The sequence below is a fragment of the Capra hircus genome, chromosome 20, assembly GCF_001704415.2.
Source record: "Capra hircus breed San Clemente chromosome 20, ASM170441v1, whole genome shotgun sequence".
Classification (NCBI taxonomy): domain Eukaryota; kingdom Metazoa; phylum Chordata; class Mammalia; order Artiodactyla; family Bovidae; genus Capra; species Capra hircus.
In genome coordinates this window covers 41,956,903-41,979,330 of record NC_030827.1, presented here as the reverse complement: position 1 = coordinate 41,979,330, position 22,428 = coordinate 41,956,903, and the positions used below count along the sequence as shown (strand labels likewise).

The 22,428-nt window shown below is 42.1% G+C and overlaps 1 protein-coding gene across 3 annotated transcripts in view; it reads right to left on the bottom strand.

Annotated features, from left to right (window-relative positions):
• The window catches only part of DROSHA (drosha ribonuclease III), a 123,120-nt gene that overhangs the window by 74,668 nt on the left and 26,024 nt on the right, over window positions 1-22,428 (bottom strand). For all 3 annotated transcript variants that reach the window (XM_018065630.1, XM_018065629.1, XM_018065628.1), the window contains 6 exons: window positions 22,322-22,402; window positions 13,828-13,914; window positions 11,025-11,111; window positions 4,237-4,308; window positions 2,543-2,624; window positions 1,234-1,308 (listed from right to left, as the gene is read on the bottom strand). In XM_018065630.1, the coding sequence (XP_017921119.1) occupies window positions 1,234-1,308; window positions 2,543-2,624; window positions 4,237-4,308; window positions 11,025-11,111; window positions 13,828-13,914; window positions 22,322-22,402 (484 nt within the window). The remainder of the gene's footprint in view (window positions 1-1,233; window positions 1,309-2,542; window positions 2,625-4,236; window positions 4,309-11,024; window positions 11,112-13,827; window positions 13,915-22,321; window positions 22,403-22,428) is intronic.

Sequence of the window (22,428 nt, the reverse complement as noted above, 5' to 3'; positions counted from 1 at the left end):
CAGCTACAGTGGGGTGAGGGCATGTAAGGGGGAGTGGGATGCCATAGCAAAGCCAGGCTGTGAACAGCCCAGAATCCAACAGGCTCCTGGACGGCTTCTGAGGCATGGGGGAGGCAAGTGCTCCCCCACGTTCATGAGGAGGGGAGCATGAGCGTGACGCTGAACTTGTGAACTGCTAATATGTAAATGTGGGCAGAAAGCTGACACGCTGAAAAGCTCCCCAGCTGAAATTATAAACCACAGATTTATTGCAGCAGTCATTTTTTTTTCCCTCCTGTATCACCGAGAGGCCCAAATTATCAGAGAAGAAAAGGCAAATGGTTGAACTGACATTTCCACAGAAGGTAGTGGTTATTAGCACAAGGGGCTGAGGCCACCAGCGCTGAGAAACAAAAGTCAGAGGATAGGACTGAAGCAGGAAAGCAAAGAAAGGTAGCTGCACACATTGAGAAAAAAGAAGATTCAAGCAGAAGCAAAGGGAACAAGGAAATGAGGAACTGGAAGTGTAAGTGGATGGCACCAGAAAGTGAGACGCGAGAATGAGAGTCCAGGGAAGAATCCACTTAGGACGGTGAAGATTTTACAAACAAAAAGACATCCAAAGCCCGACCATTTAAAAAAAAATTCTAGGTACAATGCCATATTTCACAGCTAGCCTCTTGACAAAAATTTTAAAAAGTTACAATATTTCTTTAAAAAACATAGCAGTCATATATTTACTTATATATATGTAATATAAATATTATATGTAATTAAATATATATTTAATTTCATGAGAATAAATAGTTCTTCACTATAAAATGAATAAAAGTATATGTCAAAAAAGAAAAAACTCCCATAATACCACTATCTTACTACAACTGTTACTGCAGTTATTTTTAGCATAGTTATAATCATATTGTTTATAAAATTTCATATTGTTTTGTAATTAACTATATGCATTTTTAAAGCCACATACATTTTTCCACTTTAATTTTAATACTTGCATGACATTTTATCAAGTAGACTCTTAAAATTTTGAAATCAATTCTCCCACTGCTTATCTAATTTGGGGCTATCATAAATTATGCAGGGGTATAAATCAGCATGTATAATATTACATTTTCATGCCTCACGGGAGAAGTAGATAATTAAGTGTCTGAGGTGGGAAAGTTGTCCGTAAAGATTGAAAGGAGAATGGCTTATTTTCAGATGCACAATCTCACCAGGTCACTGACAAGCCAAAAGATTTACCTGGAAGAAATCTTACAAAACGTGGCATGAAATGAAATCTTGGACAGCAGGGAGGACTATCTTCAAACAAAGGACCTAAAGCAAACAAGTGAAAAGGAAAGAAAAAATAAATAAAACTGCCTTGAGAAACAAACACTGAAACTTGATTCCCAAGATTTATGATAACTACAAAAAAACACCAACACCAACAGAAGTAGGGACGTAACAAACACTGCCCCCACTCCTACTTAATAGCTAAATCAATCAGGGGGTAACTGCCACAAACATCCCATGAAGACTGCAGTGCGGAGACCCCCCCCCAAAGAAAGGGAAGAATGAAAGCCCCAAGGATATACACAGTATACAGCATATACAGTAAAACTAGTTTTAGAAATTCAAAGATATAAAGATTTTTGTTATAACTGAACTACCGCATGATAAATATGCTTGTGTTTTCGCTGAGTCCCATTTCAATCAATACAACTGGGGGATAAAACAGAAATACTATTCAAAATTTGGTTTGAAAAGCTGTTCATCAACAGACTGTTTTAAAAATAAGTAAATGTCTGATGGAATAGAGGCATTTCCAAGAGTGAATTATTATCCAAGAACCAAGTGTCAAGTTTTGAACTGATGTAGCGTACAGTGTCGGAGAAGGCAGTGGCACCCACTCGAGTTCTCTTGCCTGGAAAATCCCATGGACGGCGGAGCCTGGTGGGCTGCAGTCCATGGGGTCGCTAAGAGTCGGACATGACTGAGCGACTTCCCTTTCACTTTTTACTTTTACACATTGGAGAAGGAAATAGCAACCCACTCCAGTGTTCTTGCCTGGAGAATCCCAGGGACGGGGGAGCCTGGTGGGCTGCCGTCTATGGGGTCGCATAGAGTCAGACACGACTGAAGTGACTTAGCAGCAGCATACAGTGTGTGTGTGTTTTAAGAGTTAACTAAAGTTCTGTTTTAATGAACTGTCATTTTGGAAGAAGTTTATTATAGTAAAGTCCAACAGACTTAAGATATTAACTAATGAGATTTCCCCAATGCAGATAAATCAAGGTTAACATAACTGATACCATCTTCCTAGGTACCAGTTACTTAAAAATTAATGGTAATCCTCCATAATGGACATGGTCCATCTGTAGTTAAATGAGACCCATAACAACTCATTTATGTCAAATGATAAGAAGCATGCCTATGAATAATAAACTTTTCCCTGCAGTTCAAAACTGAGAGGAATTTCAACTATGTACCCCTACATTTTTATAAGAGTTTTCACATAAACCACAACATTCTCCCACAAGCACTACACTTTTCTTTAAATCCTATTTACCTTTGAGATTCCAGTCATACAATTCCAAGATATCTCTGAATAGGAATAATGAAAAGAGTTCAAGTCCTTTCACACAAAAATTCTGAAAAATAAACCAGAAACTCAAATTACTGTAGTACTGCAACTATATATTAACTGATGCTTCAGCTTGTTTTAGTCAAGTGTTTTAAAAAGTGTCTAATGCAACTGTACTAAAACAGTTTAATTTCCTAAAAAACTTGGCCACTATCCTATAGTAGCTCAGTGTCTGAAAACATTAATGAACTAAGCAATAATGTCATTAGAATTCCTAAGAAAATGTGGGCTTGGCCCTTCTCAATGTACAAATAAAGTGATGTGAAATTTAAAAATCAAAGTCTCTTTTATGTCATATTTTTCTAACCCAATTATAAAACATACCAGAATCTCTTAGGGACTTTCTGTTAATTCAAATTACACACTGAGCAGCCAGCTCTGATAGATGTGCCCCCAGCACCGGCCCCCCACTACCACCTCTGCTCACCTCCACCCCTCAAACACAGCCACAATCACTATTGCCAAGTTACCATAAATTAGTCTCTGTGCCAAAAAAGTTCCAGCTCTTAATGAAGGCAAATAAAGGGCTACGAAAAACGACAGAACTTTGTACCAAAATTTCTGCTGTAAACAAGCTTAACAGATGATATATCTGCCAGTGAGACTTGTCTCATAATTCTTCCTCCTACTTGTTTTGCTTGGGGTTCATAAATCACCCTGCGTGAGATCACGCCAGAAGCCATCAACTTTTACAATAGCAAATGAAGGCTTATGACCTTAAAAATCAAAAGGAAGCAAAAAAGCCCTTCCAAGCTGAAGAATGAAGGGGCGGCCCTTTCTCCTTAACTCTTTTTGAAAGACAGGTAGAATTAACAGGACTTGCCCAGAATGAAATAGGTGCAAACTAAGCATGCGTGTCATGCTCATCAATCCCCATGGGTGCTCTGCTGCCCTCGACAGAGCCACACTGTTAAACAAGGTTTGCAAGAGGAGCCAGGGGCTCAGGAAATCGACCCCGACTCCAACACAATGTTAAGTGCACAAGCTTGTTTGCTGTCTAGTTGTTATTTCTTAGTGTGATTTGTTGACACCACTAAAGTCAAGATCAGGCAATGAATCATTCTGAGATTCACATTAATCTTGCTTTGGAATTTTAAACCTCTTGCATATATTTAGATAAATCTGCTGCTGAGCATCCGCAGTGAAAAACAATTAGGAAAAATATGTAAATATATGGGAAGAAAAATGAACCAAGCATTGATCTTGTCACTGGAGATAATGAATAAGATTATTCCAACAGTTATCAGATTCAGTTTCACTTTTCTAATTTCCTCTCTGATAACGACCAGTAACCAAAAGCTGTCCCTTGTCCAAAACAAACTAGAAGCAGATGTAATGTTACCATCACATAACTTTCAGTAGCTGCAACACAGAGGAGAAATGGGTTCAAAAATAGGTCAAAAAGTTGGAAAATGACCTGAATTTTAACCTCGTTCCTAAAGCTACATCTGACTACAGTTACATCTGACTGGTCTTTTTCAACAGTGAACACAGTACTTTAAGAGTATCCTTATGGCAAAAAGCCAGCGCTGGTCAAGTTCAGTGCTTTAAAGATAAATAACTATGGAATAAACAAAAGAGCAAACTGCATCAAGCTGTTAAATAATCTTCTCTCTTACCTCAGGCATCATCTCTTCGATGAAGTGAATCGTGTAGTCTATGTTGAATCTAATTACTTTACACAGTGGAATCTGTAATAAGAAGGAGAGGGTCCATTTCAAAATGCCTTCCTGTGCTCATCACTGTACACATGTTGGCTACCTGACCCAGAAGGCCATGAACCAAATGAGAAAGTTTCACCTTAATCTAAGCTGCTAACAATACTGCACATGAAGCTTGACCACAACTGCTGGATTTTAATGCAAGAACCCAGCTGACCTGGTCTCTACAGGAAACCTGCATAATGCTGGTGTTTAATTAACTGTATTAGCAGCAGCAACACAAACATGACAAGAACTCATTAAATCCAAATATATTGCCTCTAGGGAATTAATAAAACCACAAATACTTCTTTCTCTCGGGTTTTTAAAACCTTTCAGAATCTTCTGCTCTTCAGGCAGATCCGGGATAGCAGGCGGACAATTCATCAGTTACAGACTCATAAGTCACTGAAGTACACACAACTCATGCTGCCTTTCTGGCTCTGGAGCAAAAGCAATCATGGCAATAAAAATAATAATAGCTAACACTTACTAGCCCTGTTTTACTGTTTCATATGCTGTCACTCATGCAGCCATCCTGTGAGATAGGTACAATTATTCTCCCTAGTATACAGTGGAAGAAACAAAAAACAGAATCAGATTCTTTGCCTAAGGTAGTATGTATGTGTGTATGTGTTGGTCGCTCAGTCGTGTCCGACTCTTTGCGACCCTTTGGACCATAGCCCACCAGGCTCCTCTGTCCATGGGATTCTCCAGGCAAGAGTACTGGAATGGGTTGCCATGCCCTCCTCCAGGGGATCTTCCTGACCCAGGGATCGAACATGTGTCTCTTACATTTCCTGCACTGGCAGGTCGGTTCTTTACCACTAGTGCCACCTGATAACAGGTATCTGGTGAATTAGAAACCCTTGCTCCTGACCCCACTTCTAAGCCAGTAGGGTATCCATCTCTCATTATCTGTCCTAATACTGTCCTAATAATATCTGTCCTAACACTCAGGGTATGTGTGAAGATGAAGGAAAGCTCAGATGAAATAAATCCACATCTGTCTTGCTTTACAAATGTATCATCAGATACCAGCCTAGTGCCCAGATTTAAGAGGTTTTCTCTAGGCCTATTTCTGAATGAACAGAGGACTGAGAAAGGGAGGGGTGTGAGGTTACAGCAGTGGTTTGGCTGAGTAGCTGGGGAAAATAATAGACTCAGAAGCCCTAGAGATGTGTTAAGTAGGCTTTTCTGGCCACTCGATCTGTCCATAAGACGATTTTATATAAATGTCATCGTTTTTACAAACCATAGCAATTAGAAAGAAGCAAATTTTAATTCCACCAGCAAAAGGAATGGTAAGAAAAACAAACAGTCTTACAATGCCATCTACTGGAAATCTTTTTCTCAGAAATGAAGTTTAGCTCTTAGGTGCCTTTTTTTTTTTTTAAGGATAGTGGCTAATTTAAGTGAAATTCATAATTAACTTTAATAAGAGATCCATTTTCAACTTTCTTGTGGTAATGGGTTCTAAACCAGCTGAAGCAACATGCTAAGGCCACTATCATTTTTAAGTTCTTCTTTCTTCCGACAAGCATTTAAAAATATTTGAGCATAGTTTATGAATAATTTGTACAGTTATTCACAGTTTTAAAACACATTACTAACAACCTATAGATCCATAGATACTCTAAAATAGGCCACACCCTCTATCTTTTAAAAAGGAGGGGATCCAAGAGAAAAGCATGTAAGCAAGCATAGAGTATGATACAGTGCAACCTGTCAATGCCATTAAAAAAACAAACAAAATATTAAATAGTATAAAGTACAAAAGAATCAAAGAGGAGGTAACATTTGAGTTGAGTCTTTAAAGACGAGAAGGAATTTTCCAGATCATTCAGAAAATTAATTGGGAAAGAAAAAGGTGTTTGTTTATTCTTTTAAATTAATTTTTATTGGAGTATAGTTGCTTTATAATGTTGTGTTAGTTTCTACTGTATAGCAAAATCAATCAGTCACAGATATACATGTATCTCCTCCCTTTTTGATTTCCTTCCCATTCAGGTCACCACAGTGCATTAAAGAATAGGAATTTAGTTTCCAGCAAGACAGAGAAAAAGGAGCTGGGGCCAAAACAGGTCATTTAGCTCTTCAGTAGTGAAATGAATGGAGACAGAGACACAAGGAAATTCTAGAAAGTATGAACTATATTCTGCAGAGCTTATAAACCAGGTTAAGGATTCAGAGCTATCCTTATGGCAACAAGAAGTCATTCAAGTAAGAGACCAACACAGTTTCACATGGTTGCTGTGTAAACAGGGTGGGAAGGGTGTACAGAGGAGCAAGGCAAGAGACCAGGAGTCTAATGGAACAGCCCAGGAGCCGAATGAACTGAAGTCCAAAAGAGGAAGGGGAAGAATTATAGACATAGGAGATGGGATGGAAATACACAGCAACCATTCTGACCTGGAAATGAGAGAGAAGAGAGAACAGAGGATAATTTCCAGGTTTCTAGCCTAAGGGAATAGATAGGCCAGGATGACATCAAAACAAGGAAATTCACAGGGTGTAATCCTAAGTCCCTTAAACTCAGTATGTAGAGAAGATGACCAGTTCAGTTTCACACAAGCTGAGGGAGAGGTACCCAAGGGGACATCAAGGTGGGTGTGTCCAATGCGCAATCTGAAATGTGAGTGTGAAGCACAGAGCTGTGTGTCACAGATATAAATATGAACGTCAGAACATGCATGAGAGGAAAACACATGGGTGACATTGCATTACGCAGGGAGTGCATTCAGGAGAGAAAAGGACCAGAGCCCTTGGGAAGAATCAAGAGGCAGAGAAAGAGCAGAAGTGTAAACTTTACTCCTTCCGCTCTGTGCAACAGCAGCTCTACTGATGATTAATGCAACTACAGTCCCTTCCTCAATGACTTCAACTAAAGTCACTTTGAGGGACTCCTTTAACCTCTCCTCTTACACATGCTGTATTTCCCTTGGGGCAGTCACCCATACCACTAGAGCCCTTCTCACACACAAATTTGGGAAGGCAGAGTCTCCCTTTCTATTCAAACTGTCATCTCTAAGACTCAAAGAGATCTTGTCCTTTTCCTGTATATTGGGAACTCAGTTGATCGAGAGCTCAGTCGGCCAATCAAACAATATAAACACCCTTGATTTTTCTTAAAACATGTTTGAGTAGTGACTAACACTAACTCCATCTCATCCTACCAGAAACAAACCAAAAAACCATTCCTAAACTTCTATATTCTAACTCTACTATTTCCAGGCACTAAATGACAACAATCCAGGACAGTGAGGCCATTGGAAATGGAAAGCCAATTAAGGCAGCAGGGAAAGGATCATGGCATTTCTTTGTGCTTTTAAGGGTGGGAGAAAATATTATGTATGTACTACACAAATCTAGGTAACCATAGTTATGTTATCGAAGTCCTTAAAAACACCAGGTATTATAAGTAATAACAAATGTACTACATAAATAGATAAAATTCTCCTGGAATGCTCTATACTTAGCCAACAAAGCTTTCAATCCACTTTAATTCAAGAAGACCTTAAGAGAACCTGTCAAAACTAAACTGGGTTGAGATTCTAACATTACCATCATTTACATGCTCTTCATGCTGATGTGTTCTCTCTGGCAAGAAAATGAATCAGAACAGTAAAGCGATTTAATAATTCTTTTTCTTGGGAGGCTATTTCAAATTCAAGAAGCTTTTGATGGATCTAATTCCTATGAACTGTACAACACTTAGCTTAAAACTCGATTTATTTTATCAACATCTCTAACATAAATGATGGGGCTTATCTTCTCATTACAGAGTTAAGTTCTCAAGTTCTGAGAGCTTGAATATTTATATATATATATATATATATATATATATATATATGCTGAAGCCAGGAATTTTTCAGTCCTATCTTCTATTTTATAGCAACAGTAACAACTGCAGTTAATTTCACACTAGCAGCCTCTCAGTGCCAAAACCTTGTGTTGAGAAACTTTAATAAAGCTCAAAGAATCACTTCCAGGTCACATAAGTACCAAGAATCAGTTAACAAAAAAAAAAAAAAAAGAATTAGAAGAAAAACTCAAATGTCTGTCTGACATCTTATCCAAAATAATAAGTGCCAAATGTACTGTATATTAAACATCATGATAAACACTTTTCATGTGTCATCTCATTTATTTTTTATAAAAGCCAGTAAGAGTACCATAACTAATAACCTCTACTTTACAGATGAGAAAAGTCAAGGTTTATAAAAATGGAAATGTCAAATCATACAGCTAGTAAACAGAATCACTAAGGTTCTGAAGCCATACAGCTTCCTTCTTTAAAGTGACCCTAAAAGTTAAAATGAGATCTATATTACTCAAAGGGAATTAACAGATAAGACAGATAATTTTCAAGTATTTTCACAGTAACTATTGTATTTGCAAGTCCTCATGTGAAGAGTTGACTCATTGGAAAAGACTCTGATGCTGGGAGGGATTGGGGACAGGAGGAAGAGGGGACGACAGAGGATGAGATGGCTGGATGGCATCACCGACTCGATGGACGTGAGTTTGAGTGAACTCCAGGAGATGGTGATGGACAGGGAAGCCTGGCATGCTGCAATTCATGGGGTCGAAAGAGTCAGACACGACTGAGCGACTGAACTGAACTGAACTGAGGGGAAAAAGAGAGAAAGGTATAATGAAGGGGCAAGTTGGACTAAATGACTTCTAAAAGTCTTTGCAACTCTAAGACTGAGATTTAGTGTAACAAAGGGTTTGAGGGCCTAATTGGGACATTCAAAAAGTAATAAAATAAGAAACCTCCAGATTTAAAAACATTCTAGTGCCTTTTCATAAAAATTGTTTAAAAACTGTCTAAACAACGTAAACATCCACTGTCAGATGAATGGGTAAGGAAGATGTGGTGCACCTATACAATGGAATAACTACTCAGCTATAAGAAAGAACAAAATGGGGAGAGAGGTTCAGGAGGGAGGGGCCATATGTATTCCTATGGCTGACTCATGTTGGTATCTGACAGAAAGCAGCAAAAAAGCAATTCTTCTTCAATTAAAAAAGCAGTTAATTAAAAAAGACCGAAACGTCATCTGAAGCAACAAGGATGCAATTGGAGATTATCATACTAAGTGAAGTAAGTTTGAAAGAGAAAGACAAATGCCACACCGTGTCACTTACAAATGGAATCTGAAACATAGCACAAATTAACCTATCCACAAAACAGAAACAAATACACAAACAGAGAGAGTAGATTTGTGGTTGCCAACGGAGAGGGGAAGAAGAGGGACATGCTAAGAGGTTGCAAACTATTACACTTAGAACGGATGACCAACAAGATCCTACTGTGTAGGACAGGGAGCTGTATCCTGGGATAAACCATAATGGAAAAGAATATAAAAAAGAATGTATATGTGTGTATGACTGAGTCACTTTGCTGTACAGCAGAGATTAGCACACCACGTAAATCAACTTTACTTCAATTTTAAGAAAAAATAGTCCAATTTAAAATTTGTAAGTATGGATGGTGATGGATGTTAATTAGACTTCTCATGGTGATCACTTCACAATATATACAAATACCAAATCATTATGCTGTATATCTGAAACTAGTAACATTATATGTCAATTATACCTCAATAAAAAAATATAGTTCAATATTACATGATGTTCTATATTATGGTTCACCCTAGAGATATGCGATATGTATTATCAAGCGATTTTATTTTTACACTTACAATGTAATCGTCTTCTCAAAAAAAAATTCTCTGAGATAAAATATACTGTGGCATAAAGAAAATCTCATTAAGAAACAATTTGTTTTAAATTAGTATCACTACTATGGAATCATGTCTACTAAAAAAAAACAGAAAGTGGAAAGATTAGACAAAGATTTTATTCTTTACTCTCCAATGGAACAGAATTTCACATTTCAAATAAACTAAAATAACTTTTCAAACTGCAGATACAATTTCTTTTAACTAAACAGGAAAAAATTAAAGAACATTCTACTTTAATGTACGTATACCGTAGCTATAAATTCAGTGAGTTCTACAGCAGTGTCTTGACTGACTCATGGATATCTCTACATTCCCTTCCTGTGTCACCAGTGAATTCCACTCTACATCCAGCTAGAATACACAATAAGTAAGACAACCCATAAGACAGCCAGCTTGTAAACAGAAAGATTTTGGCTTACAGGACTTCCATCTGAACCGATTACCAACAGATCGGCCTTAATACCTGAGAATATCATGATCTGTATGCCAAAGTCTCTTAAAGAGGACATCTTCCTAGGATGCAAAAACAGAGAACTATGAAGTTAACTCGGGCTCCAGATGTCCTGAACAAGCTCCATTTCTTTACCTATGACTCAAAGACTAAGTAATAGCTTCTCCTTAAACCTTTCCAACTCTCTTTTGAAGGACACCCACCCCAAAATAGTTTTGACACATTACTCCACAGTTTATCCTTCTTTTTCAATCTTTCACACTCTCAAAATGTTATTCTGATACATGTTTACTTACACCATCTAATGTGGACCAAACCTGTGACTCATTAGCACAGATGTCACACTCCCACCTGACACACACTGCCACTGACTTCCTGTAGCTTAGGCAAACGGATGTAAAGTAGTTGTTACTTAGAAGTCAGATGAAAAGAAATTTCCTTTGACTTTTAGAAAGAAAGGGGGCACAGGGAAGGAGAAAGTTGGCCAATTAGCACATACTTACATTGGTCAGGGGGGCGTGTGCAAACATAGAAAATCCTTCAAAGATATACTCGTGATCATCATATTCGATAACAGTTGGCCTGTCAGTCTAAAAGCAAACAGAAAAATGAAGCATGAACAAATGATATGACCTGCACGCACAGTACCTATCAGGACAAAAGCAACCAACCAAAGCAAGCAAGTACGGACTCCTGCTCACCTTCTCCCAGACACCAGGGAGAAACTTTACAAAGAACTTTAGCTTGGTAGGATTCTCTGACTTCAGCTATATACTAGACAATCAAGGAGGTTTAGTATGGCTGCCATAAAGGAAAAATGGCTACATGACTTCATTTTCTAGGAACCTGTTTTATTTAATCTCATAATACTACCAGTCCTGTCTTACTAAACTATATTTCTGTACTAACAGAAGTCCTAGCAAGAAAAAGATAATAACACAGCCAAATCAAAGCTCAAAGTAGAGAAGCCTAAGCATCACAACAGTCAAGACAGGCAGCAGCCTGGAAGGCTCTGAAAGGCCCGAGGGTGCCAGCGGCCCCCTCCCTCACAGCTCCATCCCCAGACCCTCCAAAGGAAAGCCCAGCCAGCAAACACTGTAACAAGCCAATTCTTGCATAATGTCAGAGATCTTAATTACCTGAAAATAGAATCTAATTAAAATATATCAGTGCTGATCTAAGCATAAGAGATCTCTTCATTATGCCATTCTTATGGTCTGCCATTTCTAATCCTAAATGCTAAACATGGGGCAAATGATCAAGATTAGAAACCTAAAAGCCATGTTTTTTCTACACAGATATTGAACATTATTCTTTTAAACATTTACATATATATAAACATTATGCACACACCCACACACACACACATATATATGAAAAGCTTAGGTGGTTAGGGGGAGTTCCCTAACGCACATTATTTGTTTTTCTAACATTACTGTTATTTCCCATCTGAATAACTCAACAAACTTGTCCTAAATTAAATATAATGAGAGAACTGCAAACGAAATAATAATGGTACAGCCATTTTGGAAAATAGTTTGGCAGTTCCTCAAAATACTAAACACAGATTTACCACCCAATCCAGCAACTCTAGTCCTAGAGTTATACTCAAAGGCAAGAAAAACATATATCTGCACAAAAACTTGTAAATAAACGTTCATAGCAGCATTATCCATAATAACCCGAGGGTGGATACCACCCAAATGTTCTCTGATTGATGAATGGATAAATCAAATATAGTATATCCATACAGCAGAATATTATTTGGCAGTAAAAAGGAATGAAGTTATATATTATACCACGGATGAATCTTGAAAACATTTTGCTAAGCAGAAGAAACCAAAATGATCACACATTGTATGATTCTATTGATATGAAATATCTAGACTAGGCAAATGATAAAGACAAAATATGTTAGTAGTTGCTGAAGGCTGGGCAGCAGGAAAGAACTAACTGCTAATAAGTACAGGGTTTCTTTGGGAAATAATGAAAATGTTCTAAAATTAGATTGTAGTGTTAGTTTCACAATTCTTAACATCATAAAATATATATTTTAGATGGGTGAGTTATTGTATATTAATCATATTCAATAAAGTTGTTAAAATAAATAATTATTAATAATCTAATTCTGAAGGCCTTCCCTGCGGTCCAAAGACTGAGACTCTTGAGCTCCCAATGCAAGGGACCAGGGTTCAATCCCTGGTTGGGGAACTGGATCCCTCATGCCACAACTAAGAGTTGGTATGCTACAGTGAAGATCTCAAGCGCCCCAATAAGTCCTGGAACAACCAAATAGTGTGTCCAGTCATATCCAACTCTTTGCGACCCCATGGACTGTAGACTGCCAGGTTCTGCTGTCCGTGGGATTTCCCAGGCAAGAGTACTGGAGCAGGTTGCCATTTCCTTCTCCAAGGGATCTTTCCAACCCAGGGATAGAACCTGGGCCTCTTCTATTTCATGTATTGGCAGAAGGAGTCTTTACCACTGTGCCACCTGGGAAGCCCCTAGACTATACCTGATCTTAGCCAAAAAGCTGAGAAGCGATCAAAATAAATAAATAATAAATAAACATTTAATATTCCTTCAAACAGGAAAGTAACTTTTATGTAGAAAAACATCTTAAAAATCTAATTTTGAAATTGAAATCTCTTAATAAAAAATGTAACCAGAATTAATTAACTATACTGCTCAACAGCAGTATAGCACAGTAAAATAGCATACAGCCATGTACTACAAGAATCAGTCTGCCCAGGTTCAAGTCCCCACTGTGCCACATGTTGCCTGAATAATCTTCAGCAAGTTACTTAACCTTATTTGTAAAACATGGACAACTGTCCCCTCTGCATACTGGGGAAAATAATATCTACTTCATCAACTTTCTGTGAGAAATAAGTTAATACATTTCAAACACAGAATGGTGCCTGGTACCACAGTCAACAAATATTAGGCCCTTTACTGTCATAAATGCAACAGTTACGGGTCACTAGATAATCTATGTTATTTGCCAATTTTTAAGAGATGCACAAGTGTTCTATGCATTCTTCCAACTCCACAGCTCCAACAGACCTATCCATAATTCACGGCTATTATGAGAACAATATAAAAGAAAAACGACACAGAAATTAGTATAATGAGAGGAAGCCAAATTAGAGTCATTATCATAAAGGCCAGTTTTATCAGCATAAAAATAAAATATTTTTTTAAGAACTGAGTCCATATTTAGCCTATTCACATTTCAACCTATTAACACACATAGATCTTATTTATATTTTTTAACAAATGAAATAGATTTGGGTAGGAACTTACTAAAAAGTTTGTGGGAGGTGAGACTGTAATTCGATAGTGGAAAAGCCTGCCAGCATTATTGGTCATAGGACGACAGGGCTTGATGGCCTGAGGGGAAAAACAAAAGTAAGTTTAAGAGTAAAGTGGCAAAATATTGTTACTCAAAACCAGACTATTTTCTACATTCATATCTGACAAAACAGGTTTTATGTGTGTTCCTTCACAAACTGGTAGGAAAAGAACAGTATTTACTTTACCACTAACTGAATGGATAAACATGGGCTGGCTGGGCACTGGTATTCAACCCCTATTCACATACAATACAAGGGGTTTGAACAACATAGAGATCTTTCAAGAACTAAATTTCCATGACGATCTTCTCTTTCATTTGTAAAATAACACAATACTTGACCTTGCTAACCTCCCAATAAATCAAAAAGCAAAAAGAACAATCTAAGAAGTAATAGCAGTAGGCTATAACAGGAAGGGGAACAAACTGATATGGGTAAATATGCTGAGTGAAAAAAGAAGGAAATGGAAATGCAGGAAGCACAAGAATTGGTGGAACAGAACACGCATGGAGCTTAGGACAAGAAAAGGAAAGCACCATCAGCAGAATCACTGGGCGATGTGTGACCCAGACCACCTTCAGGGAAGGACCTGCTGCCCTTTAACAGTGCTGACAGCAGTCTCCAGCTGCCGGCTCCCTCAGGATCTGTGTCATGAGCAGACCCCCTCACCTGATGTCAGGGATACACTGAGCGAGACAGAAGTACGAAGGCCCAGCCACCGCGGCCCACCTTGAATGGGCAATACTCATCCCTTGGGTTATCACCAGGTTGACCAGGGCTTTGTTGGGGCTGACTCACAGTTCGGCCAATCCGTCTGTCCAATCCTGCTCATACCCTCTTCCACTCACAGGTGAAGATCCCTGAGAAACACCATGCACCCCAGACTTCACCTTAGCATCTGCTTCTGGAGAATCCAGGCTGTGACAGTAGGTACCAGAGGTGATCCAAGAAAGCAGGAAGTAAGATGAGGTTTTGGAGCTGAATCACCTGCCATCTGACTGGCAACGAGGAACCCATCACAGTGCCTGGTGGCACACACAGCCCCTGGCACCAGACAACATGCCAGCTGAAACTTTCAAAGATGCTCAGTGGGAGACTGTGCCAGTGGAAGCGGGTGAGATGCACCAGGTGTTGAAGACTTGGAGTGACCGGAAGCTGTACGGATAATGGGATGGATGATACTGTCGAGCACCACTGATGCTCTACCTCATTCCTCACACCTGATCTCAGACTGCTTGCTCCTCACGCCCCAAAGTTTCTGATTGAGGCAGGCTTGAGAATCTGCACGTCTAATAAGGTCTGAGGTGCTGCTGATATTAGTCAGAAGGCCTAAGAGAAGCACTGCTGTGCAGAAATTCAGCAGGAGAGGAGGAGGAGGAAAGGCAGCTGGAAGCCAGACATGAAAGCAGAGGACCTGCTGACGGCCCACTAAGAGGCTTCCAGCAGCAGCAGCGCGAGGCCAGGCAGCGCGCCTGCGGCTCACCTGTAGAAGCAGTGGGCCTTAAAGACTAACTACCAACCATCCACCGTAGGTCTGTTACTCCAAGGTCAGGGCTATGGAACCTTGGATGAGGACGTACAGGTTTTGACGCCTTATTGTTTGGTCATTCAGTCATATCTGACTCTTTGTGACCCCATGGACTATAGTCCACCAGGCTCCTCTGTCCATTGGATTTCACAGGGAAGATTTCCCACTGAGTGGGTTACCATTTCCCTCCCCAGTTTGACTCCTTAGACTCCTCTAAACCTTCTGAATGTTCAGAGGCAACCTAGCCTTGTCTATGAAGAGCAAGCACTCCCCTGTCTGAAGACATGGAAAGCCCCTGAAGGTGACATTGTCCTCACCTCCCCGACCCCATCAAATCTCCCTACCTGACAAGAGACCTATAATTAGGGTCATTTCACAGCATAACTGCCAGGTTGGATGAAGCACAAGCTGGAATCAACACTGCCGGGAGAAATATCAATAACCTCAGATATGCAGATGACACCATCCTTATGGCAGAAAGTGAAGAGGAATTTAAAAGCCTCTTGATGAAAGTGAAAGAGGAGAGTGAAAAAGCTGGCTTAAAACTCAACATTCAAAAAATGAAGATCATGGGGCATGCAGTCCCATCACTTCATGGCAAATAGATGGGGAAACAATGGAAACAGTGACAGATTTTATTTTCTTGGGCTCCAAAATCACTGCAGATGGTGACTGCAGCCATGAAATTAAAAGACACTTGCTCCTTGGAAGAAAAGCTATGACAAACCTAGAAAGCATATTAAAAAGCAGAGACATTACGTTGCTGACAAACGTCTGTCTAGTCAAAGCTATGGTTTTTCCAGTAGTCATGTATGGATGTGAGAGTTGGACTATAAAGAAAGCTGAGTGCCAAAGAATTGATGCTTTTGAACTGTGGTGTTGGAAAAGACTCTAGAAAGTCCCATGAACTTCAAGGAGATCAAACCAGTCAAACCTAAAGGGAATCAGTCCTGAATATTCATTGGAAGGACTGATGCTGGAACTGAAGTTCCAATACTTTGGCCACCTGATGGGAAGAACTGACTCATTGGAAATGACCCTGATGCTGGGAAAGACTGAAGACAGGAGGAGAAGGGGACGACAGTGGATGAGACGGTCGGATGGCTTCACTGACTCAATGGACATGAGTTTGAGCAGGCTCTCGGGGTTAATGATGGACAGGGAAGGCTGGCGTGCTGCGGTCCATGGGGTCGCAAAGAGTTGGACATGACTGAGCGACTGAACTGAACAGCATAACTGGTTTCACATTTCACAGCTGGAAAGTACTGAGAGGAAGCATAATATCCCACAGGAACTGTAAGAACTAGCCAGCGCCAGCACATGCCAGCAGCAGGAATTCACACAGGACTGGCAGTGCATGACCAAGAGGACCAGGAAACAGAGTTGGTTAGGGAAGAGCTGACTGAGTTGGGAGCATTCAGGATGCAAGGCCATCAGGAGATGCTAGAAACTCCCTACCAAGATGTCTCACAGTCGTGTCTGAGTCTTTGTGACCCCATGGACTGTAGCCCACCAAGCTCCTCAGTCCATGGGATTCTCCAGGCAAGAATACTGGAGTGGGTTGCCATTCTTTTCTACAAGGGATCTTCCTGACCCAGGGATTGAATCAGGGTCTCCTGCATTGAAGGTAGGTTCTTCACCATCTGAGCCACCAAGGAAGTTCCACTCAGATGTCTTGCTGCTGCTGCTGCTAAGTCACTTCAGTCATCTCCGACTCTGTGCGACCCCACAGACAGAAGCCCACCAGGCTCCCCCATCCCTGGGATTCTCCAGGCAAGAACACTGGAGTGGGTTGCCATTTCCTTCTCCAATGCATGAAAGTGAAAAGTGAAAGTGAAGTCGCTCAGTCGTGTCCGACTCTTAGCGACCCCATGGACTGCAGCCTACCAGGCTCCTCCATCCATGGGATTTTCCAGGCAAGAGTACTAGAGTGGGGTGCCTTTGCCTTCTCCGTCAGATGTCTTAGTAGTGTGAAAGAGCAATGGCCCATGCTGACTAAAGTGAAAATACCAAAACTGCAGGACAAACAGAAGAAGGAATTCAAACATTCTAGGAAATGGGCACATTGGGATGGATATAACATCTATGTCTGAAAAATATACCAGATAATCATCTTTCATGGCCCAGAGGACATGCCACTGACCAAGGCCAATAGGAACATGCTGGCAAAGGGGCACCAGCATCAGTAGGATGGTCAGTGGTGGCACCGTCTGCAGGCCAGGACTGAGCATAAGAGCGGATGACATAGTACACAGCTTGCTGACCACATCAGGGATGACAAGACTCTGAAACTAGAGGCAAGACGATGGAGCTCATCACAAGAAGCCAGGTTACACAATTATCATCATGACCAGTAGTACTGGGATCTGACCCAAAAGAGTCACAGAAGAGGCTTTCACAGCCTGGTGTCCTTGGGTACAAAATAAATGGGTAGCTGACAAGCATACCACCTTAGTTTGTGCCAATGGAAGAAATCAAGACTGGGCAAACAAGAGGCTTAAGGTAGGTTGCTCCAATATACAGTCATAATCCCAGTTCCAGACCTGATCAAGTTACTGGACTGAAATCCACTGACTGAAAAGGTTGCCCAAGAGGCCAGAGGCCAGGCCACGTGACACAATCACAAGCAAAAATGGTCACGACAGCCCTGTCCTTCCCCAAAGGGGCCTTCAAGGAGTGCTGGACACAGCATCTGAATCAACTGATACTCAAAGACTGGACATATCATCCTGGTATCCCCGTCAGAGTGGGGGAGATGAGGCCAAGGTAGTACCGATCTTGGTCAAGGTCTGGCTTATATGAGGTCCACTGAGTCTACAGATCCACCCAGTGGTCATTTCCTTGATCCCTAGATGTGCCACTGGAATTGACAAAATGGGGAGACGGTGCCACCTCCCCCTGGGTCCTTGATCTGTGGAGTAAGAGCCACCATAATGGCAAAGGTCAAGCAGAACCCAACCTGGACATCAAAAACAGTGTGACTCCAGGGGAATGGTGGAGATTAGTGCCACCCTTAAGGATCCAAATGACACAAGGATGACTGTCCCATCACGGTCTGTTTAATTCACCAGTCTGGGCCCTAAAGAAATCAAATGGATCCCAGCAGATGACTACACACCACAAGGAGCTCAACCAAGTAGCTCCGACTGCACCTGCCTTGCCAGGTGTTATAGCACAGTTTCGGCAGATGAATGTGATCTCAGGTACAAAGTATGTGGCAACTGACCTGCTGAATGTATTCTTTCTTACCCCACCAGAATGAGGACCAGCTCTGATGAGAACAGGTTCACGTTCACATGGAACAGACAACATTAACGGTTTTGCCACCAGCCTATGTGAATTCTTCTACTCACTGTCATAATACAGTCCAAGGTGCTCCTGACCTAGAATACTGCAGCATGTTATACTGCTCCATTGCATCTTTGACATTATGTTGATTGAGCGAAAAGTCTTGGTAAACTGTACATGCTCCAAAGGGTGGGAGGAAACCCTACCAAGATTCAGGGCCTCCCACAGCCACACCATTTTTAGGATTCAATGGTTCCAAGACAGCCATCCAGAGTAAAACACCAAACTACTGCCTCTTCCCTTCCCACAGTGAAGAAGGAAGCAGAATACCAGGTGGGCCTCTTCAAGTTCAGGAGGCAGTGCCATCCTCAAAGAGGAATATTACTACAGCCCATTTACAAAATGACACAAAAGGCCACCAGCTAGGAGAGCAACTCAAGTGAGAAAGGCCTCAGCAGTTTCAAACCACAGCTCAAGTCGCCCTGCAATGGGGGCCACATGATTCAGCAAATCCCAGACTGCTGGTAGGAAAAGATGCTGAGAGGGGAATCACCATGCTGGTCTCTGAGGTTCTGAAGCCAAGCTGTGCTGTCTATCATGAAAAATTATGTGCCTTTGCAAAGCAATTTTGAGTATGCTACTGGGCCCTGGCAGACATGGAATGCACGGCCAAGGGACAGCAAACAGACGCAGGGCTGGAACTGCCCGACAAGAGCTGGGTTCTGCCAGTCCCCTCTGGGCACAAGTTTGGGTGGGGCCATCATAAGAAGGAGGGTGCCTATAACCAGAACCAGGCACACACAGAGTAGAGGGCATGAACAAACTGGGCACCCACCACTATTGCATCAGCACACTCCCTCAGCTGATGACTAAAGACGGGGGGATGAAAGCAGAAGGAAAAGCCCAAGCTCAGTTTGCAAATGGGTCAGTCAGAAAGGAAGTACAGGGACTTCCCTGGTGGCCCTGGGGTGAGGACTCTAAGCTTCCAAAGCAGGGAGCCTGGGTTCGATCCCTGGTCAGGGAATTAGACCCTGCATGCCATAACTAAGATTCCCACATGCCACAACTAAGGATCCTGCATGTCGTAACAAAGACTCGGTACAGCCAAATAAATAAAACAGCATTCTTTAAAAAACAAAGAAAAGAAAGGAGGTGCAAGCCAAAAACAGACTGTGCTGCAGCCTTCTTCATGGATGGCTCTGAAGACAAGGATGAGGGAGACCACCCAGTGGGCGGGGTTTCAGGTGGTGGACCTGGTCATCTACTTTGTGTGAAAAGAGAAGTAGCCTGAGGTTGGAATAAAGATGGACTCATGGCAGAAACAGAGAAGGCAATGGCACCCCACTCCAGTACTCTTGCCTGGAAAATCCCATGGATGGAGGAGCCTGGTAGGCTGCAGTCCATGGGGTCGCTAAGACTCAGACATGACTGAGCAACTTCACTTTCACTTTTCACTTTCATGCATTGGAGAAGGAAATGGCAACCCACTCCAGTGTTCTTGCCTGGAGAATCCCAGGGACGGCAGAGCCTGGTGGGCTGCTGTCTATGGGGTCGCACAGAGTCGGACACGACTGAAGTGACTTAGTAGCAGCAGCGGCAGCAGCATGGCAGAAAGCAAGTGGCCAGTCAGCTGGTCAGAGGCCTAGAAGGAAACACCTGGGAAGATCAGGGATAAGACAGTCTTGGGGTATCCCCAGGGCAGGGGACACCCGCTGTGGAAGAGGTTCTAAACCATCGAGCTGACAAAATGCTCCGGCAAGCCTTGGTCAGCAGTCAGTCCCCCAGAGCCGACAGGATACGCACGCGAATGAAGTGGACACAGGAGCAGACAGAGCTCAACAGCATCCAAAGCTAAGCTGCTAAGCTGACTGCCACGCCAGCCACCTACAATGACCACCGCTGGGACCCCAATATGGCACCATCCCTTGAGGGCCAACTGGCCGCTTGACAGAATGTGGACCAGGTAGGCCCGACCCATCGTGAAAGGGCCATGCATACTCTAAGGATGGGTTTGACTGCCTCAGCCAGCACCACTGCCCACCTGAATCTCCCTTCACAGAGGGCCCTGCTGCCCAGCTGTGCAAAAAGCAGTCAGCACACAGCCTGCAGCTGTCAGCTCCTTCCAGGCCACCCTCCACTACAAGAACCCCCTCCGCCAAGGGCATGCCCTTTCTAGGGCGGCTTGCTTGGGACAGATGGAGATGCGCTTATGAAAACCATCCCGGCCCCACGTGAGTCAACTTCGACAAGCCCAGCTCTAAAGGTCCAGCCCAGGTGGACTTCCCCCTCTGCTCAGTCCTGAGCCCACACTCCTCTTGCCCCTGAAAAGTCTCCACAGCAGCCCCGCCTGCAGAGACCCCAGCCCGAGGCACGCACACAGACATTCACAGGGTGCAGGCCTTGTCCCACACGGCCTCACTATACTTTGTTGTTACTGTTGTTGTTTAGTCCAAGTGGTGTTCAACTCTTTGCGACCCCATGGGCTATAGCCTACCAGGCTCCTCTGTCCATGGGATTTCCCAGGCAAAAACACTGGAGCAAGTTGCCATTTCCTCCTCCAGGGGATCTTCCCTACCCAGGGATGACACCAGCATCTCCTGCGTCTCCTGCAATGGCTGCTGCTGCTGCTGCTGCTAAGTCGCTTCAGCCGAGTCCAACTCTGTGCGACCCCATAGAGGGCAGCCTACCAGGCTCCCCTGTCCCTGGGATTCTCCAGGCAAGAATACTGGAGTGGGTTGCCATTTCCTTCTCCAATGGATGAAAGTGAAAAGTAAAAGTGAAGTTGCTCAGTCGTGTCCGACTCCTAGCGACCCCATGGACTGAGATCTACCAGGGTCCTCCGTCCATGGGATTTTCCAGGCAAGAGTACTGGAGTGGGGTGCCATTGCCTCCTCCGCCTGCGACAGCAGGCAGATTCTTTACCACTAAGTCACCAGGGAAGCCCTAAATACAGTGTGCTGAAGCATACAGTGACAATCCTGGGATTAATGAGAATACCTTGCAGAAGTAAAATGTAATGGGGGAAAAAAATGAAGGAAAATAATTGATCGGGAGTAGAGTAGTTACATCTCTCTTCAATGTGAAAGGGTTCAACTCATCATGCAAACACCTTTGGAGTATTCCTGATGACCCAGGGGTGGGGTGTGACACAGGTCAAACAAGTCCATGTGATGCTCACAGCTGAGTGGGGACAACAGACAAAGACTGACAAAGGCAACAGGTATACACGCACATCCCCAAGGAAAGAGGACATGTGCCATATAGCACCTCGATAAGAGCAATTCTCCAGGGAGATTCACCACCGTTTACAACAAAAACATGAAAAACAATTAAAATTACGGACCATTTTAGGATACTGAAAATTATTAAAAGAAAAAAAAAAGGGCAACTGAAATTCACTTTGCCTACTTTAAATAAAGAACCTCCCGAAGTGTCCTTGATAACATTCCCATTCCACCCCCAAAACCCAAGTATGTCTCTTCTCCAGTGATTAGTAACAGAAACTATCAGGGAACCTGAGAAGACTATTTCCGGGGTATTATTTCATTTATGGGGAGAAGAATAGCAGCAGCAGCTGTCTACTTCTGGCTGCTCAGCACTGACAAATATAATAACCCAAACCAGTTACCTCTTCTCCGGGATAAATGCTGTGCCTGATGCCCGTGCGTCTCGCTTTTGCGCTGCATTTGCAGAGTGGGCCATCATTCATCTGTCAGAAACAAAATGTAATTCGTT